The sequence below is a fragment of the Amblyomma maculatum genome, chromosome 4, assembly GCF_055883805.1.
Source record: "Amblyomma maculatum isolate TAMU_Amacu chromosome 4, ASM5588380v1, whole genome shotgun sequence".
NCBI lineage: Eukaryota > Metazoa > Arthropoda > Arachnida > Ixodida > Ixodidae > Amblyomma > Amblyomma maculatum.
In genome coordinates, this window is record NC_139347.1 from 116,490,497 (window position 1) to 116,513,515 (window position 23,019).

General features: G+C 47.3%; 1 protein-coding gene across 3 annotated transcripts in view; it reads left to right on the forward strand.

Moving 5' to 3' along the window:
* LOC146192208 (lysine-specific histone demethylase 2-like) overlaps positions 1-23,019 on the forward strand; it is a 139,764-nt gene that overhangs the window by 81,799 nt on the left and 34,946 nt on the right. For all 3 annotated transcript variants that reach the window (XM_084602382.1, XM_084602380.1, XM_084602381.1), the window contains exons 14-16: positions 6,390-6,644; positions 14,782-14,922; positions 18,742-18,864. In XM_084602382.1, the coding sequence (XP_084458508.1) occupies positions 6,390-6,644; positions 14,782-14,922; positions 18,742-18,864 (519 nt within the window). The remainder of the gene's footprint in view (positions 1-6,389; positions 6,645-14,781; positions 14,923-18,741; positions 18,865-23,019) is intronic.

Below are 23,019 nucleotides of genomic sequence, written 5' to 3' on the forward strand. Positions count from 1 at the left end.
GCTGCAAAGCATTGCCAATACTTTACATGCAGTAGTGCAAAGCCCCAGAGCTCCAAGCACACGCACTCAAAAGAAATGACGCTGGTGCAGCTTGCTTAGGGGGGGGGGGGGGGGGGGGGGGGTGCATGCCGTGCATTCTCGTAACAAAAGTTTTCGTCTTGGCCTGATTTTCTTTTTGGTGTTCAGTTAGCTTGAGCATTTTTTTCAGTCCTAGTGACTTCAAATTAGCAAGATGTGGCGAGGTAAAGGCAAGGTCAACGTGTGCATTCTATGACCTTCAAACAGCTTCGAGGCCAAGTTGGAACTTAAGCCGCGACCACTTTGGATAGCTATGTTCCCACCAAAGGTGAAGGTCAAAGGCCAACTGACGTGGGAGGTAGCTTAACGCATGAGCTGCTGTGTGGTGGGACACACAATCGCTGACGTCAATCTCGAGTACATATAGAGGCGCGCCACGTGCCTTGGCCGGAGCTATTGCTTCACACTAGGTTTAATTGAAGCTAAACCCCAGCCAATTTTTGGGGGCCTTTAATGTCCCAAAGTGACTCAGTCTGTGAGAGATGACATAGTGGAGGCCTTCTGAATTTTTGACCACCTGGGGTTCTTTATGTGCTTTGATATCATGCAGAACACGGATGCCTTGATTTTTGCCTCCATCGAAAAGCGGCTGCCGCAGCTGGGGTTAGATTCTACATCCTTTGGGACAGCAGTTCACCGCTCTAACCGCTGCGCCACATCATCATCATCATCATCATCATCAGCCTGATTATACCCACTGCAGGGCGAAGGCCTCTCCCATATCTCTCCACTTAACCCGGTTCTGTGCTAGCTGCATCCACTTGACTCCTGCGAACTTCTTAATCTCATCCGCCCACCTAACTTTCTGCCGCCCCCTGCTACGCTTTCCTTCCCTTGGAATCCAGTTTGTTACCCTCAGCGACCATCGGTTATCCTCTCTTCGCACTACATGTCCTGCCCATGTCCATTTCTTCTTCTTAATTTCCACTAGAATGTCGTTAACTTGAGTTATTTCTCTGACCCACTCTGCACGCTTTCTATCTCTTAATGTTACCCCTACCATTTTTCGTTCCATAGCCCTCTGGGTTGTCCTCAACTTAAGTAGAACTCTCTTGGTTAGCCTCCACGTTTCAGCCCCATAGATGAGTACAGGCAAGATGCAACTGTTGTATACTTTCCTCTTGAGCGATACCGGTAAGCTGCTAGTCATAATCTGCGAGTGCTTGCCAAATGCGCTCCATCCCAATCTTATTCTTCTTGTTATTTCCTTTTCATGGTCCGGATCTGCGGTTACTACCTGTCCTAAGTAGATATATTCGCCTACTACTTCCAGTATTTCGCTACCTAATGTAAACTCCTGTTCCTTCCCGAGGCTGTTGAACATTACCTTAGTCTTCTGCATATTGATTTTCAAGCCCACCTTTCTACTTTTCCTGTCTAGGTCATCAATCATTATTTGCAGTTCATCTCCCGAGTTGCTTAGCAAGGCAATGTCATCAGCAAATCGCAGATTACTGAGGTATTCTCCATCTAGCCTTATCCCTAACTTCTCCCATTCCAAGTCTCTGAATACTTCCTCTAAACAAGCTGTGAATAGTACTGGGGAGATTGTGTCTCCTTGCCTAACACCTTTCTTTATGGGAATTTTGTTACTTTCTTTATGCAGAACTATGGTTGCTGTGCAGCCACTATATATATCTTCCAGCACTTTCACGTACGGCTCGTCTACCCCCTGATTTCGCAATGCCTGCATCACCGCCGAGGTTTCAACTGAGTCAAATGCTTTTTCGTAATCAATGAATGCTATGTATAAGGGCTGGTTATATTCCGCGCATTTTTCTATCACCTGATTGATGGTATGGATATGATCGATAGTAGAGTACCGTTTCCGAAACCCTGCTTGATCCTTTGCTTGATTGCAGTCTAAGGTTGTCCTGATTCTATTAGCGATTACCTTAGTAAATACCTTATACGTAACAGACAGTAAGCTGATTGGTCTGTAATTTTTAAGGTCCTTAGAGTCCCCTTTCTTGTGAATGAGGATAATGTTTGCATTCTTCCATGCTTCCGGTACCGTCGATGACACCAGGCACTGCGTATACAGGGTGGCCAGTTTATCTAGCACGATATCCCCCCCGTCCTTCAGCAAATCTGTAGTTATCTGATCCTCTCCAGCTGATTTCCCCCTTTTCATAGTTTCTAGTGCTTTCTTGACCTCGTCCTTCGTCACTGGTGGAACGTCTGACTGTCTTTCCCTACCGCCAATCTCATTACGGTCCTGACTACTTTGGCTGCTGTAGAGATCTGTATAGAACTCCTCGGCTACTTTGACTATCTTGTCCATATTAGTGATGACGTTGCCCGCCTTGTCCCTTATCGCATACATCTGGTTTTTGCCTATGCCCAATTTCTTCTTTACCGCTTTAAGGCTTCCCCCGTTCTTTACAGCATGCTCAATTTTCTCCATGTTATACTTCCTTATATCGGCCACCTTGCGCTTATTGATTAGCTTTGATATCTCGGCCAATTCGATCTGGTCTGTTGGATTAGAAGCTTTCATACTCTGCCGTTTCTTAATCAAATCTTTCGTCTCCTTAGACAGCTTACCGGTATCCTCTCTAACTATCCTACCGCCTACTTCTACCGCGCACTCAGTAATGATATCTCTGAAATTATTGTTCCTTGCCTCTAGGGTAATATCGCCATCCTCAGTTAGAGCTGAATACCTATTCTGTAGCGAGATCCTGAACTCTTCTGCCCTCCCCCTCACCGCTAATTCGTTGATGGGTTTCTTTCTTACTAATCTATTGCGTTCCTTCTTCAGATTTAGGCTAATTCGGGACCTCACCATCCTGTGGTCACTACATCGAACTTTCCCGATTACCTCTACATCCTGCACAATGGCGGGGGTTGAACACATTATGAAGTCGATTTCATTTTTAGTCTCTCCGTTAGGACTTTTCCATGTCCATTTTCGGTTCTTCCGTTTGCTAAAGAAGGTATTCATGATTCGTAAGTTATTGCGCTCTGCAAACTCAACTAGTAACTCCCCCCTGCTATTCCTAGAACCAATGCCATAGTCACCTACTGCCTTGCCTCCTGCCTGTTTTTTCCCTACCTTGGCATTGAAGTCGCCCATTAGTACAGTATACTGCGTCTTTACTTTTCGCATTGCCGATTCTACATCTTCATAGAAGCTTTCAACTGCCTGGTCATCATAACTACATGTAGGTGCATAGGCCTGTACAACCTTCAGTTTATACCGCTTATTAAGCCTAATTACGATGCCTGCAACCCTCTCATTAATACTATAGAATTCATCTATATTACCCGCTATATACTTATTGACAAGGAAACCTACTCCTAGTTGTCGCCTCTCTGGTAAACCTCGATAACACAGTACATGCCCATCCTTCAGTACAGTATATGCCTCATTCGGCCTCCTAACCTCACTAAGCCCTATGACATCCCATTTCATGCCCTCTAGTTCCTCTAACAGCACTGCTAAACTAGCTTCACTAGCTAGGGTTCTAGCATTAAACGTTGCCAGGGTCAGTTTCCAATGGCGGCCTGTCCAGCGGAGCCAGGCTTTCTTAGCACCCCCTGCTGCGTCACAGGTCTGACCGCCGCCGTGGTCAGTTGTTCCGCAGCCGCTGGTGACTGAGGGCCGAGGTTTTATGGAGCTTATCATAGGAGATTGTGGCCAATTACTGCACCAGGGTGGCCAACTCCTGTTCTGGTGAGGGAGTGCGTTGCCGGAGGTGTTCACCGGCATCAGGTCGCACCCCAAACCTGGCTGCGCCACAATGGCAGTGCAAATTAGCGAGGTTTTGCTTTAATTGAAATGTTTTCCACCGCTGTGCCTCTTTCTCCATCCTTCTTTCATCCCTCCCTTCGCCTCTCCCCCTCATAGCATGGTTGAGATGTCTACAGCGAAGTGAGAAGGGAAACTATCAAAAATTTCGCCAAGTCAAGGAAAATTGCATGATATATTCTGAAGTGCATTTTCATTTCATGCTGGTGCACAAGTATGTTATTCATACAGACTTTTTTTTTTAACCGTCCCTCCAGTGTGCGGCCGGCGCAAGTTGAGGTGCGATATATTACTTTGATGCCAGTGCATGGCTGAGCTGCCACAATAGAAGAACCAATACGCACGTGAGGTGGGTACTCAATAAAATATGCAGGAGCGCTGCGTGAGAGTAGTATGCGACAAAACGCAGGAACAACCGCACCGCCAGCGCGAAAGCGATCGGTGAGCTGTGCTGCCAAATACACATGCAGGCATTTTGGATTGGATTGAGTCAGCTGATTGCAGGGTGGGTGGCTTGCAAACGATGTGCTCGCGTGCTCTGAGAATGGAGGCTGGCATTAGTGCGTTTTTAATTTTCATTAAACTTCTTAGTGGACGTTCCTAATGACCATTAATACTAATGACAGCCTTTTCACTATTGTAAATTGCAGAATATGATTAATAAATAGCTTTTTGTTGTGAATTATTCGTTCGTGCTCATTATCATCAGCAGCTACATTTTTGAGCCTCTTTACTCGTCAGGGAATTTCAACTGAAATAATCATGGAAAGCTTAGAAAAGTCAGGGATATTGAAAATAGTGGTTATCTAGACACCTTGCAGTATTTATTCAATTCCAACGCGCGCCCGATTTCGACAAAAAAAAAAAAAATTTTTAATGCGAACTACAATTCTAACGCACGCCCAATTTCGGGGACCAGAAAAAAAAAACAACTAAAAAAACTGCAAGCCCCATTTCTAATGTGAATGTGATTTCCGCAAACGAAAACAATGTGTAACCATTTCTATATATTCAGGTGGGAACAGGCAATTTATTCACCCAAACTTATTCACTGTCACCTCAGTCATCTTCTCATTCTCCAACCACAACATCTCGTCTCGATTACGCGCAAGCTCAAGGACCTTCACCTCGGTTGTGACTGGCATGTGATCCACATGCAGCTGCCTCGCGAAGTCGGTCAGCTCATATTCAAGGTCGGGAAACCTCCCTGCTCGCAGACCGTGGTGGCCTTTGCTTGATGTTTTGCACTCAAAGATTGAAGTTTTCAGTCTTCGTCAGTCGCGAACACAAGTCTCTGGCACACCAAAATGGCGGGCTGCATGCCTACCGCCGCTCTTTTCTGCATGCAGAATAACTACGCTTAATGCTATTCTCGTAACGGACACGACGTGTCTTCATGGCCGCTACCTCCATTCTCAAAAGCGATAACGTACGGAGAGGCTGCCGGAGAACCCCACCGTCGTGCTACGGACGAAGAACTCGTGCCGTAAACGTAGCAAAAGCGAGGCAAGGCTTCGTCCCGTGAATTCTTTTGTGCAACGCTCACTGAGAGGAATGACAAGTGACAAGCACCACACCGGTTGCAAATGGCTCCTGCAATGCAGAAAATGACAAGCACACCTGCTCCCATGATTGCCAGCAACACACGAGCTCCCACATCGTATAATGGCGATGACGATGGGCAGCTATGGGGCAGTTTTGGTTTGTGCCCGAATCTAATGTGCATGCGATTTTAAAACTTATTTTCCCTGAAAAAAGGTGCGTGTTAAAATTGGGTAAATACAGTAAGTACAAGAACAGATCTCATGGTCATTCAGTTGCCATTGATGCTGTTCTATATAAAACACAGTAAGTACAAGAACAGATCTCATGGTCATTCAGTTGCCATTGATGCTGTTCTAAATAAAACAGAAATCCGAATTGGCTTGCGCACAGTGAAAGTAAGGGCAGAAGAGGTAATGCTTTTGATTGTAGGAAGAAGGCTGCATGTGTCGTTTAGAAACAGGGCATTGAAAGAATTGCCCAGCGGAAGGAGCGGAGAGAAGGGTGAACAAGCATGGGTCTGGGCTACACGAAGCAGCCAGCACCATGTGGGGTGCTGCGTGCGTTGCACTTAACATGCACCTCGGAAGTGTTTTCTCTCTAATAACATTGAGGTGCCTATTGATTCCATATTTTGGTGCTTTGTCTGCACAATTCTTCTTTCTTTCTTTTTTTTGAGAATGAGAAGGGCATCGGCTGTGATAGCCTGAACAGTTCGAGGTCTGGTTGTGGTCATAATAACATTTCCTTTAAAATTTTCCTAACACTCCCTCTCATGTTATATTTGTACTGATAAGGTAAACTATTGCTGCGCTGATCTGGCTGACGTCTCTAGCAGCAGCAGCAGAAAAATGGTTTATGGTTGCTAACACGCGATTCCGTAAGTGAGAAATGCTCAGATCCACGATTTTTTGTGGAATTGCAGGAAGCCAGGTACCATAACCATTGGGTCTATTTCAGGAGCTTCCAAAGCAGTTTTTTTTTACTCAGCATCTGTACTTTTCTGTTCACGCAGGTGACGGCGATTGATTACGGTTCGGAGCAGGATGAAGTGCAAGTCTTTGCAGAGCGTCCAATGGGCGTCACGAAAAAGGATGAAGAGAAGGCAGAGAAGGAGGAGAAGGAGAAAGAGAGCACGTTCTCGGCCGACTATGTGCTGGTGACGGTGCCACTGGCCTTACTGCAGCGCGAGGAGATTCGTTTCTCACCACCCCTGCCCAGCAACAAGCTGGACGCCCTCCAGCAACTTGGGGCTGGTGTCATCGAGAAGGTGCGCCTCCCTTGCAGTAGCCCCTTCCTCGGACCCTTTTATCACACCGTATAATGGAAAAGCTGTGGGGAATGCTGTTGGTTATCTCCAGTTTGCTGATGATACAGTTGAACCCGGATATATCGAATTTTGGTTATATCAAATTCACGGAATATCTCCTTGAAAATCCTATGTAAAAGTATTGGAAAGCCGCGTCGTATATCGAACTCAATTTCACCGGTCGTTCGATGTGGTTATAGTTTCCCGTATGCCAGCATGTGACGCTTGCAAGCCATGTGTGTGAATGAACCAAAGAGAACCGGTGGGAACGAGAGAGGAAAAACGCGACAGAGCTAAGCGCAAGGGTGTGGCCATTCTTTTGCCGAGTTATCTCTCTCCTTCCTCCCTCCCGGCCTTCGTTCGCAGTAGCACACGCTACGCATGCGCCAAGCCAGCTCAGCCCGTTTTCAGACAGAACGTCAGACGCTTTCTCCAGCGTGTGTTGCGAACCCTCTGTGCGCGGCGGCTGACGTGGCTATGGCACCTGCGGACGTTAGGAAGCGGCAGATATCTCTCTCTCTCTTTTTTTCTTTTGCGAGAGTTGTCCATTTTTATCGTGCTGTACGCGCGGCGTAGCGTAAGATGTGGTGGCTGCTGTTGTTAAAAAGCGGCAGTTTTTTTTTTTTTTTTTTTTTGCAGGAGTCGTTTATTTTTGCATGTATGAATCAACGAAAGCATGCGGTCAATTGTGATCATGACACCGGCTGTTAGCATTTTTCGCTTCAAACAGCATTTGCAGCTACTGTATCATGCTTTCCAATGATTTTGTGGCAGTGGATTACACCCGCCCCAAGCGCGGCATGATAAATCGAACCAGGCTTGTGCAACCAAGCTTTCACGGGCACTCTGCCAAGTTCGCTTCCCGCCGCGGCAGGAGCTATCAAAAGATAAACACACCCTGGCGTTATCGCTGTGCAGCATCTTGGCACGTTGCCAAGAAATGAGCTGTGCATGAGACAACCGAAACGGAGTGGCGCGCGCCATCAACATGCAAGCGAAAACGCTCGCGATTTTTGCCGCGGCTACACAGAAACCATGTTTTGAGCTGTCACGATGGCACGAGCGGCGAGAGGGACGCAGTTCCAACAAGTTGGAAATTTTTCGCTCTGTTGCTGCCGCTCGTCGCTGAGATCGCTCAGTCGCTCTCATGTGAGCAAGCCGGGTGCAAAGGGGGGGGGGTACCGTATTTACTCGAATCTAACGCGCACCTTTTTTCCGATATATCGTGTCCAAAAATTGGGTGCGCGTTAAAATCGAGTACGACCCTAAATCTCCGACATCATATCGCCATCGGCATTTCAAAATGGCCGCCTGGTATGCACTTCGAGCCTACTAGCTGGTCTAGCTGTCTATGCCTAGCTGCAGTAGCGTCCTTCGTGTGCTTTGGTACATGTGCTTTGGTTAGCCTACCCGTTTTCTGCGATTGACCGACCAGTATGGACGTGCCGAAGATTCGTCGAGTTCATCATGATGCCGCATTTAAAAGGAAAGTCATCGTGTGTGCAGAGACGGACGGAAATCGGGCCGCATCACGCGCATTCGGAGTTCCGGAGACATGCGTGCGGGACTGGCGCAAGCAGAAGGAAAAGATTTTCGGCAGCAAGGCTACACGAAAAGGTTTCAGTGGACCAAAGCAGGGCCGGTTCACCGAAATAGAAGAGCGGCTCGCAGAATATGTTCTAGAGCAGCGAGCGGCGCAGCGGCCAGTGACGACGGACCTGCTCAAAGTCCGGGCGATGCAGCTAGCCCTACAAACAGGGCTAACGCGGAGCGACTTTAAAGCGAGCAGGTGCTGGCTGTCTAATTTTATGAAGAGAAAAGGCTTTTCTCTTCGAAGGCGGACAGGGATATGCCAGAAGTTGCCTGAAGAGTACGAAGAAAAGCTGCACAGTTTTCAGCGGTTCGTTCTAAGTTTGCGCCGCAAGTACGGCTACCACCTCGGCCAGATTGGAAATGCCGATCAGACACCGCTGTACTTTGACATGCCTGCCACCACAACCGTTGAAAAGAAGGGGGCGAAGCAAGTGCGCGTGTTGTCTTCCGGCCACGAAAAAACACGCGTCACCGCAATGCTTTGTTGCACCGCGGATGGACACAAGCTGCCCCCGTATCTCATATTCAGGCGCAAGACGCTCCCGAAAGGAATCGTGTTTCCGAGTGGCGTGATTGTGCGCGCCAATGAAAAAGGTTGGATGACAACGGACTTGGTCGCCGACTGGATCGATAACGTCTGGCGCAAGAGACCCGGCGGCAGTTTGGCCCTGCGTGCGATGCTTGTGCTCGACGCTTTCAAGTGCCATCTCGACCAACGCATCAAGGACAAGCTCGCTGCGTGCAACACCGACCTTGTCGTGATACCAGGTGGCATGACATCGCAGCTCCAGCCGCTCGATGTTTGCTTGAACAAGCCAGTGAAAGATAGGATTCGGGCGCTCTACACCGAATGGCTTTAAAAATCAAGGCCTTTAAAAAATGTGGCATATCGAATGCCATGGACGGCACCGAGGATGAGATGCTTTGGTCCGTCAGCAGTGACAAGGAGTTGTCTGACAGCGACGACGAGTGAACCTTGTGCCGGCATAGTGACAATCTTGGCAAGATAAGCCGTTTCCTTTTGTGTGTGTGTTTTTTAGTGCACCGAGATTAAATCTTTGCTTTTCCAAACGAGACGAAGTTGTATTGCTGTATGAAAGTGTTAGGTGCGCGGTACTCTTTTTCGCGGAGAACGGGTGCGCATTACAATCGGAGCTTTTTTTTTTTTCGGGGGTGGGGGTCACGAAAAACGGGTGCGCGTTACAATCGAGGGCGCGTTAGATTCGAGTAAATACGGTACATTATGAGAATGAGTTGATTATGTGACAAATACGGTATCGTTTTTTCGCATCGTAAGTGCCGTCACAAGCCGATTTCTGTATATCGAACTATTTCGCGATCCCCTTCAAGTTCGATATATCCGGGTTCGAATGTATTGCCTGTTATGTAGCAGAAGGAAGAAACCGCTTTGCGTAATTGGAGACGTAGACTGGTGGGGCAGAACATTGGTTTTGACGGTTCCTACAAAGAAAGGGAGCAAAACATTGGAGGTGATAAGGAAATACACCTACTTAGGGCAAGTAATAGCCTCTTATTTGGACCGCATGAGTGAAGCAGTATGTAAAAAGAACTTGTGGGGGGTGTAAATTTGGTCGGCACTCTCAAATCAGGAATGGCAGTTTGCCAGCATGCATCAAGAGCTGTGTATATACAGTGGCTATGTTGCCATCAGTCTCTGAGCACAGGATGACCTTCTTCTTGAAACTGGCCTCACTGTGGAAGCAGCAGACCTTCGCTGTTGCCTCTTTTGTCAAAGTGCGTAAGCACATCAATTTCTACAACTGATAAACTATGCTCCCAATGTTTGCAACATTGTTGCTGACACAAGTGAATAGCTTTGTTGCCATCTTGAAATCACAGTGACGATGGGTGTGGTGAAATTTGCGCCCTTTCGCTTTCGTGTCAGATTCTAACCCGCATGCTACTTGTGGCTCTTTCGAATTGCGTAAGTATGGTACTCATAGGTTAAATGGGGTGAGCTCGGGGGTATATGTTCCCACGAGGATTGTCCCCACTAGCAGACTGGGGAGCCATGCTGAAATGTTCCCATGCATGACTTCCCAATGCTGAAGAGCGAGAAAGCTCTTTCTGTAGCACCTGTAGCAGTTGCATCGTCTGTGGCACTGGTTCTCTGGTGGCACAAGTGTCCATTGTCATAGGTTATGGCACCATCGCGGGGAAGCTGAACCTGCAGGGGCAGCACCTTATGCGAGTCCCTACAAGCTTTTGGTGCAGGAACTCATTGGAGTGTAAACCCATCATTGAGTGTGGGTAAGCAGACAGCTGGCAAGCCATCAGTGAGAACAAGCACATGCTATTGCTGGGTGCAGACCTCCTGCTGTATATTTTAGCTGAAAGGTGACATCAGAGCGCATGACCGAACGCTCTTCAAAGCAGCTCTGCACGTGCTTAGTTGCAGTGGTTGAGTACCTCTTAGTTAACTGTTGAGGTCCCGAGAAATATCACTTCTTGGCTTTCTTCCCTTCCTGCCCTTGCACGCGTGCGAAAAATTATGTGCTCGAGGCACCTAGACTACTTCCTAGGCATATTCACCAAGTGCCTGCAGATTCACATGTACGCCCGAGTGAGTCATCGCGTCAATGTGGCCGCGGATGTGAGCGTGGCAGTCTGTATCTGCCGTGCGTCTGTACATACTCGTGCCGCGTACACGCCAGTATCGATGCGGCGCGTGCCGCTTGGAGGATGTGAGCATTTTTTACTTGCGCGGGATGAGTCCAAGCTGATTGTAGCTGCCACATCCAGTCTTCTCTTCATCAAATGAGCTAATCAAGCACAGTGGCACAAGAAGGAGAGGGAGCTAGCCGAGGCACATATAGCTTGTTACTAATTTCTGACACCTGGCGTGGGGTAGCCCTGGGCACGCAATGGTGCGGCGCGTACACCCCTCCGGTGTTCCAGGGAGTCATGGCTGAAAGGGACACTAAAGAGAAAACTGACGTGGGCTTGCATCGATAGATTGCCAATTCCTGATTACAAAAAATCCACTCTTACTGAAAACAGAGCTGTTATAAGGTAGTTAAGAGGAAGAACAGAAGTACAGGTATCGCCGCCACAGCTGAAACTCGCAACTACAGTGAAAGCTCGTTTATTCAAACCCTGATAATTCGAATTTTCGGATAATTCGAACTACACTACTTGATCCGGCTAAGCTCCATAGAGATCTGTGTATTAAAAAGCCCGTTAATTCGAATGTGAGTCGGTTCCGCTATGGATAATTCGAACTACGCGCCACCGCGTCTGGGCGGCTTGGCGCACATCACGCGGCAAAAAAAAAAAAAAAAAATGTAAAGAAACACCTTCGTGATTGGAAGGTATAATTAGAGGCTGCGCACGTCCAAAACGGGGACAGAAGATGGAACCAGGTAAAACCATGGAAGAGTGGGTAAAACTTAAATGGTGCCATGACCGGTGCGGCGACCGGTGGCGTTGGAGGGAGGGGACGGCGGCCTCGGCAAGATCACTGCATGGCCGCGGCGGCGGCAGCCTGCTCTCTCTCCTGCGCAACCTCCGTAGCTCGCAACTAAATACTCGTTAATTCCAACCATGTTAATTTAGAAATAGGGATAAGTACTGTTGGCACGGTCCCAGCCAACGCCCATGAAAGGCTATGATCTCGGACGGGCACTATGGGTTAAACCTTTTTTTTTTTTTTTTTGTGATAGCCATCCATCCTTCCAACCATCAGTCGTCAATGGAAGCACGCAAGTCAGCCGCGATCATGACGCTTGCTTTTAGCACCGTTCGCTTCAAAAGCCGCTTGCTGCTATCACGCGTTCCCATTATTGGAGTGGCAGTAGGCGGCGCCTGCCCCAGTCGCTCATAGTATGATAAAGCGAACATACTGAAATGAGGCTTGCACAACCGGACAAGCGCTGGCACTTTGCCAAGTTTGCTTCCTCCCCCACCCCCCTCCCCCTGCTGGAGCTAAAGTCAAAAGATAAACACGCCATTATCGCTGCGCAGCATCTTGGCTCATTGCCAAGAAATGTGTTGTGGACCGTGACGACGGCACGGCACGCTAAGGACTGACGCCTTTATTTTTTTTATTTTTTTTTAGATTCGTAGGCACAAATCGGGGCTGGGTGGGTTCATTATGCGAGCGAGTTTGTTACGCGACTGAATACGGTACATTTACTGTAATACAAATGGTTCTTGTCAGTTTTTTCGAGGCCATTCGATAATTCGAACATCGGATAATTCGAACATTTTTCCCGGTCCCATGAAGTTCGAATTAATGAGCTTTTACTGTACAAATCACGTGACGCGCTAAGGATCACGGAGGCTGACAAATGCGAATTACGTTGCCCGTTTGAATGCGGTAGTAGGTTTTGTCTCGAATATAATAACATGCTTTTATCATACATAAACGACAGCGAAAAGACAACGTAAGCGTTGCAAGGCAAATACAAAAATATACTTGGAGGCGCCACAGGCGCCCAATTCAGTTTTGGTTATGTTTCGGCTCAGTCATTTCGTGTGTAGTGGGATAGTTTGTTTGGACCTGCAGCGCCTGAATTACGAGCTTGGAGCAGCAGATGCGCCTGGCTCGTTCCCATTTGAGCATTCGGAGGCGCGAGCAAGCGAAATCCGCTGCTGCCGACACGCTCCTTCGTTCACACTTGCGCCAACATATTGCCGCCGTCGCCGCTTCGACTGCAAGCTCCCGTTAACCCTGACCGGACCGCTCGACTGTAGCTACGTACGCCACGAAAAGCATACATATGCTAAGTACCGAAGGAAAAACACATTATCGTTCAATTGTTCACTAAATCCTGGCACATCTGACCCACATACTGCGGCAACAAGACCTTCAACGTGCTATTTGCAGGCATCGTAAACAAAAGGGGCATACTTGCCGCTCATACCAAGGAGAGCGTCGATATATTGCGCTTGTCGCCCGCTGAAAAAAAAAGGGCCTCGGGTAAAAAGTAAAAACTAAAAATAACGAAGCACCAGAAATACATTACAAAAGGTAAAAGAAAAACCAATTTGTAGAAAAAAAAAATGCTACTAGCAGTAAGATACGAACCCTCCACTGCCTGCTCCATAACGTTCGGCGCTAACCGCTCGGCTACGCCGCGCCACAGGAACCCTGGAAATATTTCGCACTTTACCTCATGGCCCCATTTACAGCAGAATGTTTCTGCTGCCGGTCTAAAAATTACAACTTCTTGACCATCGGAGCATGCTGCCTGCTCTCACGACTTGCAACTAATGTTCTGGATGCCTATGCGCACTATATTGTGCACTGGATCCATTTTAACATGTGGAATTTCACAGCGCTGGCAAATTTAGTGGCGCCGGCTCTTCGGTCATGCTCTGCTACCATGGACGTAATTTTCGCTGAACACAGAGCTGTAGCACAAACCTTGAAGGAAAAAAGTGCGACGAAGCTTCAAAACTGACAAGCGCAGCAGCGAGGACACTATTTTGCTGGTAACTAAATCTTATCTTTATGTAAACATGTCGGGAAGCGTTTTGATGACTGAGGGCTCGGTTTGTTTATACACAGTGCAAGAAGGAGCGCAAAAGCTTAAGAAACATGTAAAGTATTGTGCATTACAAGCGCTCTATGGTTTTGTTTTTCTTCCTTTATGGGCCCATTGCTCGCTAAATTACTCTCTTTATCGTTTTATTTATTTCGGCTGTGGACGTCATTGCGAGTACGTTGTTGCCATGTTGGCCCTTGAGGGATGCGACGCAGCGGGCCGCACCGGCTCGCTAGCAATCACGGAGTCTCCGCTTACGTCATAGTGTGCGTCACTCTACTCTGATTACGTAGTCGGAGGGAACAGTTTGAATTCGAACGGCAGGAACAAGAAAAAACCTCAACTTCTTGTTGCAATATCTCAGCAATTATTTGATTTTTTGCTGCCGGATATGCGGCGACAGTGTCACCAAATGTAGTTTATTAGATTTTCATAGCATCTTTGGATGTCTTTAGTGTCCCTTGAAGGGTGACAGTCGTGCAGTGCCATAACTGCGATTAAAACCAGCAGTTGGAGGTACATAAATGGATGCCGCACCCCCTCATGTTGGGTTACTAATTTTTGTGTTCATTTTTGCAACACAATTTCAGTGAATGTGACTAAGCCTCAGTGCACTCTTTCCTTTCTTATTTATTTGTGTAACGTTCTTGTGTATTAAGAAAAATATGTGGTTTTGAAAAATCCTGTTGTGCTGATCTATATTCTTTTGTGCGTAAGAAGTAGTCGAAATATTCACTATTAGAAGAAAATCACTGTTTGCTTAGAACCACTGTTTGCACAGGCCTGCAGATTCAAGAATAATAATGGTTGGCTTTACAACAAAGTGAAGCAGTCTTTTTATAGTCATTTACTTACGGTCAGTGCTGAAATTAAACAGGTAATGGAAAAGTTGAGGACTTGGGTATTTGGAAGAGCGCAAAACAAAAGGCACTCCAAGGAATTTAGGGGCTGTGCAGAGCCCAGTTTGAGCTTTTGTCCCTTTCTGCCCTCTCTAGGTGGCGCTGAAGTTCTCCCGACCGTTCTGGGCCGATCGGGTGACGTGTGCGGACTTCTTTGGGCACGTGCCATCATCACCAGAAAAGCGTGGCCTTTTCAGCGTGTTCTTCGACCTCAGTCCTCGCACACAGCCAAAAAAGGTGCTGGGTTTTAACGTGGTACTGAATGTGGATCAGCATGTAGCCTGACGAGCCTTAAAGCAGTAGTTCTATTTGAATAGTGTGTGCTGTGCAGCGAAGAGGTGTCGCAGTATTACATCTATACAGTCAGTTCGTGTCACTCAACCATGCTCTTAACCACAGCACAAAAATGAGCACAAGCTAAGACACATGTGTACAAGTACAGTGCAGTCCATTTATAACGATACCAGATATAGCAATTGATCACTTATAACGATCCAATTCTTGAGATTTATCATTTTTTTCATTGCCCTTATGTAAAAATAAACCAGATATAACGATCGATTATCGATGGTACGTCGGATACAACGATAGCTTTATCGCCGCTCAATAGATGCTTACCCCGAAAATTTGACTTAATATGCAATAAAAGATAAAATACTAAGATGAAAATGAAGTGAAAACTTGACATATGCGGCAAAAACTGAGGAAATGAGCACTATCATCACAATCACAGCCTCGCAAAGGGTGCTGCTGCAGCCGTATCGCCATCGTCATTGCGGATTCTGCATTTGTGTAAGATGGTGGCGACCACGTTGACGGATGGCGCCGATGGCGCGGTAGCTCATGAGATGAAACGGCAGATTCATGGGGATTTTTGGCAAGGTTTGAAGGTTGGAAGCCTCGTGAAAAAATACAGACATTCGCACTCTACGATTTTAATGATCATCAAGCCTGGGGATCTCCTTCAGTTCATCATGTTGCTAATGGGTTTCGTGCATGCAAAAAGGATTGCCGCCAGCGTACACGCTACTGGAAACGATGCTCACAATGATTGTCAAGCTTCAGCTGCTGCTCCGGCGAGCTCGAATTTCCGACTTCTTTAATACGCTGAAGTTATTTTGTGTCTATTGATGTATACTGTAAAAATTGTTTAGGGCTCTTTGCGATGATTAGCGTTGTTCAACCCGATTTACTCATCGCTAGTAAGTAGGCAAACCTACATGCATGGGAAAATACGTGGGTGTGCTTTTTTTTTTCTTATCTTTTTTTTTTGCCAGGCCAGATATAACGATTACCGGTTATAATGAGTGGAATTTTAGGTTTTCTTAATATCGTTATAAGTGGGTTGTACTGTATTGCCTTGCTACTGACAATTTTATGAAAAGGAAATGCTGTTATAGTGAAAGCTCGTTAATTCTAATGTGACAGGACTGGGAAAAGAAGCGAATAACGTGATGTTCGAATTATCGAATGGCCTCGAAAAAATCTAACAAGGACCTTTGCATTATGATAAATTTACTATATTTACCCTACAGTAGAGTCTCGGTGATACATAAATCAAAGGGAGGCAAAAATTTTCGTATCGCCAAAAAACGAGCAAAATTCAATTTCAAGCCTTCCAACATGCACAAAACATTTATTTTCGTTGAAAGACGTCGCATATATCCTTATGTACCTTTTTCGTGAGATCTGACATCAGACAGCTTTGAAAACTGAAAAATGGGTCTGCCGTGTTCTCCCGCCCAGACTCTGAGGTCACAGCGCGCCGCAGAATATCGAGGGCATGCATCATTTCTGCTGCCATCGGCGGTGGGTCATCACTGCTTTGGTCGTCGTCATCTTCGTCACTGCATGGAATGCCTAGCTGTGATGACGCTTCCTCCGTGATGTCTTCAACTGTGCGAAGACTACGGTGACGAGATCATTGTCCGCGGTGACGAAATCGTTGGCACAACGGTTGACGCCAAGTTGGTTCCAGTCATCGATCGGAATCAGATCTAGCACTTGCAAAGTGGTAGCCACTGCAGATTTGAAAATGCCGCACGTCGCGAAACAATTGACGACAGTCGCAGGAGTAACATGATTTCAGGCCATTGCGAGAAAATGCAGTGTCCAGAAGACTGATCCGGAGATTTGCGTTCTTTCGTTCAATCTTCGAGAGTAGGCTGTGCACCAACGAAGCTTTGAAATGGTGCTTAACATTTCTTATGATTGCAGCATCCAGTGGTTCAGGGCAGCAACATCACCTTAACACTCTGTAGAGTCATTTGTTTTGGGTAGGCGGTACACTGGTCTAGCAACAAAACAATTTTTTGTTTTGGCAAGAAATTTTGCGGTCAAGGTGCGTGACGAATTCCATGAACAGAGAAGATGTCATCCACGCCTTTTTGTTCGCCTTGTAGACACAGGGCAATTAAGCGGCTGCCTTAAAGCATCGGGGCTTTTGATACTTGCTAATGACAATCAGTGGCATCTTTTCTGATTCGTCGGCATTGCAACAAAACAAAACTGTAACACGCTGTTTGGCTTCTGTCCACCCTGGCAGGCATCGCCTTTGAAGCACAAACTTTTTTGGGCTGGAGATAGTAGAACAGCCCTGCTTTGTCTACAATAAAAACATCACGTTCCTCATATTCCGCTATGTAAGACGGCAGCATGGTTACCATCCAGTCTCCCACGGTGGAGGTGTCAACCTTTTTTCTTTTGCCACAAACGGTCTTGTACGAAAAGTTACGTCGTACCTTGAACCAGTGAATCCACCCGCTGGAGGCCTGAAAGTTATTAATTCCCAGTGTGAGTGTGATATCCGGCCTTCTCGAGAAGCACTTCTCCGGCGATGTTGACGCCGGCCTCCGTGACCTCTCTGAACCACGTTAGGAAAACCTCTTCCAATTTCACATGGTGGGCAGTTTTTGCTTCTTTTGAATTTATCGCGAAGCGCTGCACATTTTGCATAATTTGGTTGCTTTGACCAACGATGGTTGACAACATTGATAGAGGCAGGCCTAGTTCCTTGGCCATGTCAGTGCGCCTTTTCTTGGGCTCTTTGTCCACCTTATTTAAAACTTCCAATTTGTCCTTAAAGGCCAGCGCCTTTCGCTTCTGTAGTATCCTTTCACGTTGCTGAGATCGGTTATCACAAAATGACGCACTGTCAAATGTTGTCAGCCTCAACAAACGAGAAAACAAAACACATGCTGGCCGCTGCAGCAGAGACTCCGGAAAGCGCAAGAGCAGTGCCTGCGGGCCAGCGGAGAAATGTGGAGAGGGCCACAGAGCGTGCGCACAACACCGCCGAGCTGGTTGGCTCGTTGGCAGAGAGCAACAGTGCAATAAAAGGGGGGGGAAAAGATTGGCGCCGTCAACTGAGGGAGAGGAGAAGCGCTCTTTCGCTGTTGCTGCGTGTTCCCAGGCTGGTTTTTCCCGCTGCATGTGTGCGGGATCTGTGCTGCGCACGCTTTTCTTGCTGTGCGTGTGTGCAGGCCTCGGCGGTCGTGATACTGAAGCTTGTATCACCCATCGTGAAGAGAAAGAGTGTTCGGAACATCCGATTTCTTGCCCATTGAATGCAATGCAATTTTGGCAGCAAATTTTATGAATTCGTATCACCGGGATTCTACTGCATTTACTACAGTGCGAGGCCTGTAATTCTGATTGGGCTATAGGGCGGACTGGCATTCGGTGCTGTTTCTTGCAGCTTTGGAAATTGCCATCAGCGCCTTCAAAACCGTCCTAAAATTTGGAAAAGGTTCCTTCTTGTTCTCTTGCCGGTTGTACCTGAGCTTCGATCCCTGTGGAGGCTAAATTTTGCCACTCTTAATTCCTGCACTTTTGGCGAGACGTTATTTTATTAATTTTGGTCATTTTTAACTGTTCTGCGATTTTCTTGCCATTTGCTGTAATGAGCTTAGACTGCGCTCGGGGGCACAGATAATTCTGCAGGCCCCTCCCCTTTCCTTCCTTTTGTTTAAATGTGTGAACCTACCTAGTATGACCGCAACGAGCTGGCTGAAAAGCTGTCGCGTGCTGCTGTGAGCACTGTCATGAATTATGCAGAGTCCGACATACGTGCTGATGACCTACGTGAGTGGCGATGCCATCGACCTGATCGAAGGCAAGACTGACGAAGAGGTGGTGGCCATGTGCATGGAAGTTCTGCGCAAAATCTTTTCTGAACAGGTGGGTGAAAATCCTCTCTCTCTTTCCCACGCTGTGGCCGTAAAGCTTTTGAACTCGTTCATGGTACAGTAGAACCTTCCGCCTAGTCTCCCATGCCTATGCCTTACCATAATTTTATGCTAGGTGCTGATGAAACTTGCAGGTGATTGCAGTCAAATCTTGATATTATGAATCGCAGGGGACTGCATAAAACTGTTCGTTATGTTGAAATGTCGTTGTAATGACAAACTTGCAGTTATAAGCCAATGGTCAAACCTAGGTATGAAAATGACGTACCTTGGCAGTAGGCACATACCGTGTTTGCTCGAATCTAAGCCGGCCGCGATTGCAAGCCGACCCCCCAAAACTCGCGAACCCCCCCAAAAAAAGAAAAAAAACCTCGAATGCAAGTCGACAGATAGAGACCACCCAGAACTAGAAAGAATCAAATGAAATGAAATGAATGAAAGAAGAATCAAATGAAGGCCGACTGATCACTCGTCGCCGTCTTCCTCGCTGGAGGCTTCCTTATCACTGTCTTTCTCCCACAGCGCGCTGTCCTCGGTACCATCCAGGACGTTTGAAATGCAGCATTTACAGAATGACCGCACGATCATCTCCGCGGAAATATCTTCCCACACTGCTGCAACCCATTTGGCCACTTGACTTAGTGATGCGCGTTTAATGCGACCTGTCGGAGTGAGCTCGTGATCTTGTTCTGTCAGCCAATCAGTGTAGTGCTTGCGCACCCTAGATTTGAAGGGTTCGTTGATGACAACATCGAGTGGCTGAAGCTGACTGGTCATGCCGCCAGGTATTATAGCTACATCTGTCCCACCTCGTGAGAGTGCAGCCTTCAAGCCGTCCGTCAAGTGTCCGCTGTACGAGTCTAAGACCAGGAGGGAGTCCCGACACAACAATGCCCCTGGTCGATGTTGCCACACGAGCCTAATCCATTCTTCGACCATTGCCGCGGTCATCCATCCGTTTTCGTGCACACGAACGATGACGTTTTTCGGGAACATTTCTTTTGCAGGAAGAGTTTTCCGCTTGAAGATTATGTACGGTGGCATCTTCCGTCCATTGGCAGTACAGCAAAGCATTACAGTTGAACGTTCCTTCTCGTAGCCCGCAGTACGCATTTTTACTTCTTTTGACCCCTTCTCGGCCACTGTGTACTCCATGGGCATATTGAAGTAAACTGGGGTCTGGTCGGCATTTCCAATTTGCCCAAGTGCGTACCCCTTTTCAAGCCTCTTCTTTATGACCGTTGAAAAGAAATTAATTTCTCTTCAAAATCTCTGGGCAGCTTCTTGCACACTGACGTTCGTCGCCGCAGGCTGAAACCAAACCGCTTCATAAACCTTCGAAGCCAGCCTCTGCTTGCCTTGAACGTAGTGCGTGGGATGCCTCGTGCTTTCGCGACCTCCCTTGCCTTCGCCTGAATAACTTCTGTAGTAACAGTAAGTGCTCCGGCCCTCTGTGTCTTAACAAACTTGGCGACTTCTTCTTCCACCACATGGTGACGGCATCTGCGGGGTCCGGAAAATGCCATTCGGGTTGCAGCGCAGTTGAACAACTGGTGCCGTTGTTTTTGCCAGCGGCGGATATTTGTTTCGTCCACGCCGTACTCTTGCTGTGCTTGAAGGTTGGACGAGCTTTCAACCGCAAGCACAACTTTCCGCCTGAAAGCAGCGGTATAATGACACCGCTTATTTGTAAGCGCCATCGCGTCGGGAAACGAAGTTCACGAATCGAAAGAACCGCACGGAGAGTCCACGGACACGCTAGCAATTGCTGTAGGCCTACCCACAGGCCAACGCTAGTCACCTGCGCAATGCCGTGATGGCGATGGCGATTGTGCAGCCACATCCTCGAATCTAAGCCGACACCTCAGTTTCGTATTCGGAATTTCAGTAAAAACTATCGGCTTAGATTCGAATAAATACGGTATGCAGACAAGCAAAAGTTCAAATGAAAATGTTTCACTAACGTCATATCTACTTTACTTGAAGAAATCATTTTTTTATGACGCGTGACACCCACTCCAGTGATTGAAAACTCTCCTCACCTTCCACTTCGCGCAACACCTCATTGTGTACGTTGTTTCACCGAGCGATGAGAGTGGAGACTTTGTTCATGCCAAATAAATTGCAGCGTTCGATACGATCTTATATTCAGTGTTCAGTGAAGTTTCACAATCCTGTCGTGGTCTTTCAAAATGATTGCGGCGTCGATGGGGCAATGCCAAACTCTCTGCAGAGGCCAATTTGCTTTTTCCCTGCGTCGATTTCTTTGCAATATGGCTACTGTTTTCTTCTGCAAAAACTGCTTTAGCTTCTTCATTGCGCCATCGCTAGCTGCATTCATCATTGGATCTCACAAGAAATTGGTAATAAGGGTTATCCGCAACAAAAATTTCTGCCTGCACGTGCTAATGCCACAAACGACTGACAAATGAACGACATGTAACAGAGAGAACAAATGCAGGTGGCTAGGTCTGCTGACTACTGCATATAAAACCACAGCTTTGCGATGGTGCTAGGTGTTGACATGGCATATGCTGATGCTGATAGCTATAGCCTGCTTGCATACACACAGAAATAGCGGTTTCTGTTCTGTGCGAGAGTCGCGGCGCTGTTAATTTTAGGCGAATATGTAATACTAATGTTCCCTGATTATAGAAGAGAAAATAAATTACAGTCGAACCCGGATATATTGAACTCGAAGGGGATCGCGAAATAATTTGATACAGTCGAACCCGGTTATATCGAACCCGGATATATCGAATTTTGGTTATATCGAACTCACGAAATATCCCCTTGAGAATCCCATGTAAAAGTATAGGAAAGCCGCGTCATATATCGAACTCAATTTCACCAGTCGTTCAATATATCGAACTCTGCACCACGCTTTGGAAAGTGTGCCTTCCCCAAAGACGATCGCATCACCCTTGGCCGTTTGCCGCGTGACGTTTTCAAGCCACGCGCGGAAGGAATGAGAGGCGACGGCTGGTCTTTGCGGCGCCGCGCCCATTCCCCAAAGGCGCGCGCATCTGCAGTTGTCGTTTCCCGGGCGCCAACAGATGACGTTTGCAAGCCATGTGCGTGGGTGTGCCCATTCTTTTGCCGAGCTGTCTCTCACCTTCAGCACGCGCAACGGCAACGCATGCCCCAAGCCAGCTCGGCCCGGTTTCAGCAGACGTCGGACGCTTTCTCCAGTGTGTGTTGCGAACCCTCTGCGTGCATGGCGCCTGCGGATGTTAAAAAGCGGCAGCTTTTTTTTTTGCGAGAGTCATTCTTTCTTATCGTTGTGCTGGTAAGCGCGGCATAGCGTAAGATATGGCGGCTGCGGATGTTAAGAAGCGGCAGGTTTGTTTTTTTTTTTTTTTTTTTGCGGGGATGTTTTTTCCTTTTTTTTTTTTTTTTTTTTTTACGTTTATCCTTGCATGTATGAATCAGCGAAAGCACGCGGTCAGCTGCTGCGATCATAACGCCCGCCCCAAGCGCAATGTGATAAATCGAACCAGGCTTGTGCAATCAAGCCATCACGGGCACTCTGCCAAGTTCGCTCCCCGCCACCGCAGGAGCTATCAAAAGATAAACGCGTCCTGACGTTATCGCTGCGCAGCATCTTGGCACGCTGCCAATGAGCTGTGGATGAGACGACCGAAACGGACTGATGCGCGCCATCGACATGCAAGCGAAAATGCTCGCGATTTCTGCCGCCGCGGCGACACAGAAACCTTGTTTTGAGCTGCCGTGGTGGCTCGAGCGGCGAGAGGGACGCAGTTCCAACAAGTTTGAAAATTTTCGCTCTGTCGCTGCCGCTCGTCGCTGAGATCGCTCAGTCGCTTGCATGCGAGCGAGCTGGCCTTAACGCATTTTTTTTTTTTTTCAAATTCTCGGGTGCAAAAGAGGAGGGTGGGTTCATTATGCGAGTGGGTTGATTACGCGACAAATACGGTATCGTTTATTCGCATCGTAAGTGCCGTCACAAGCCGATTTTTGTATATCGAATTATCGATATATCGAACTATTTTGCGATCCCCTTCGAGTTCGATATATCCGGGTTCGACTGTATATCCATAATTCGATATACAGAAATCGGCTTGTGACGGCACTTACGATGCGAAAAAACGATACAGTATTTGTCGCATAATTAACCCACTCGCAT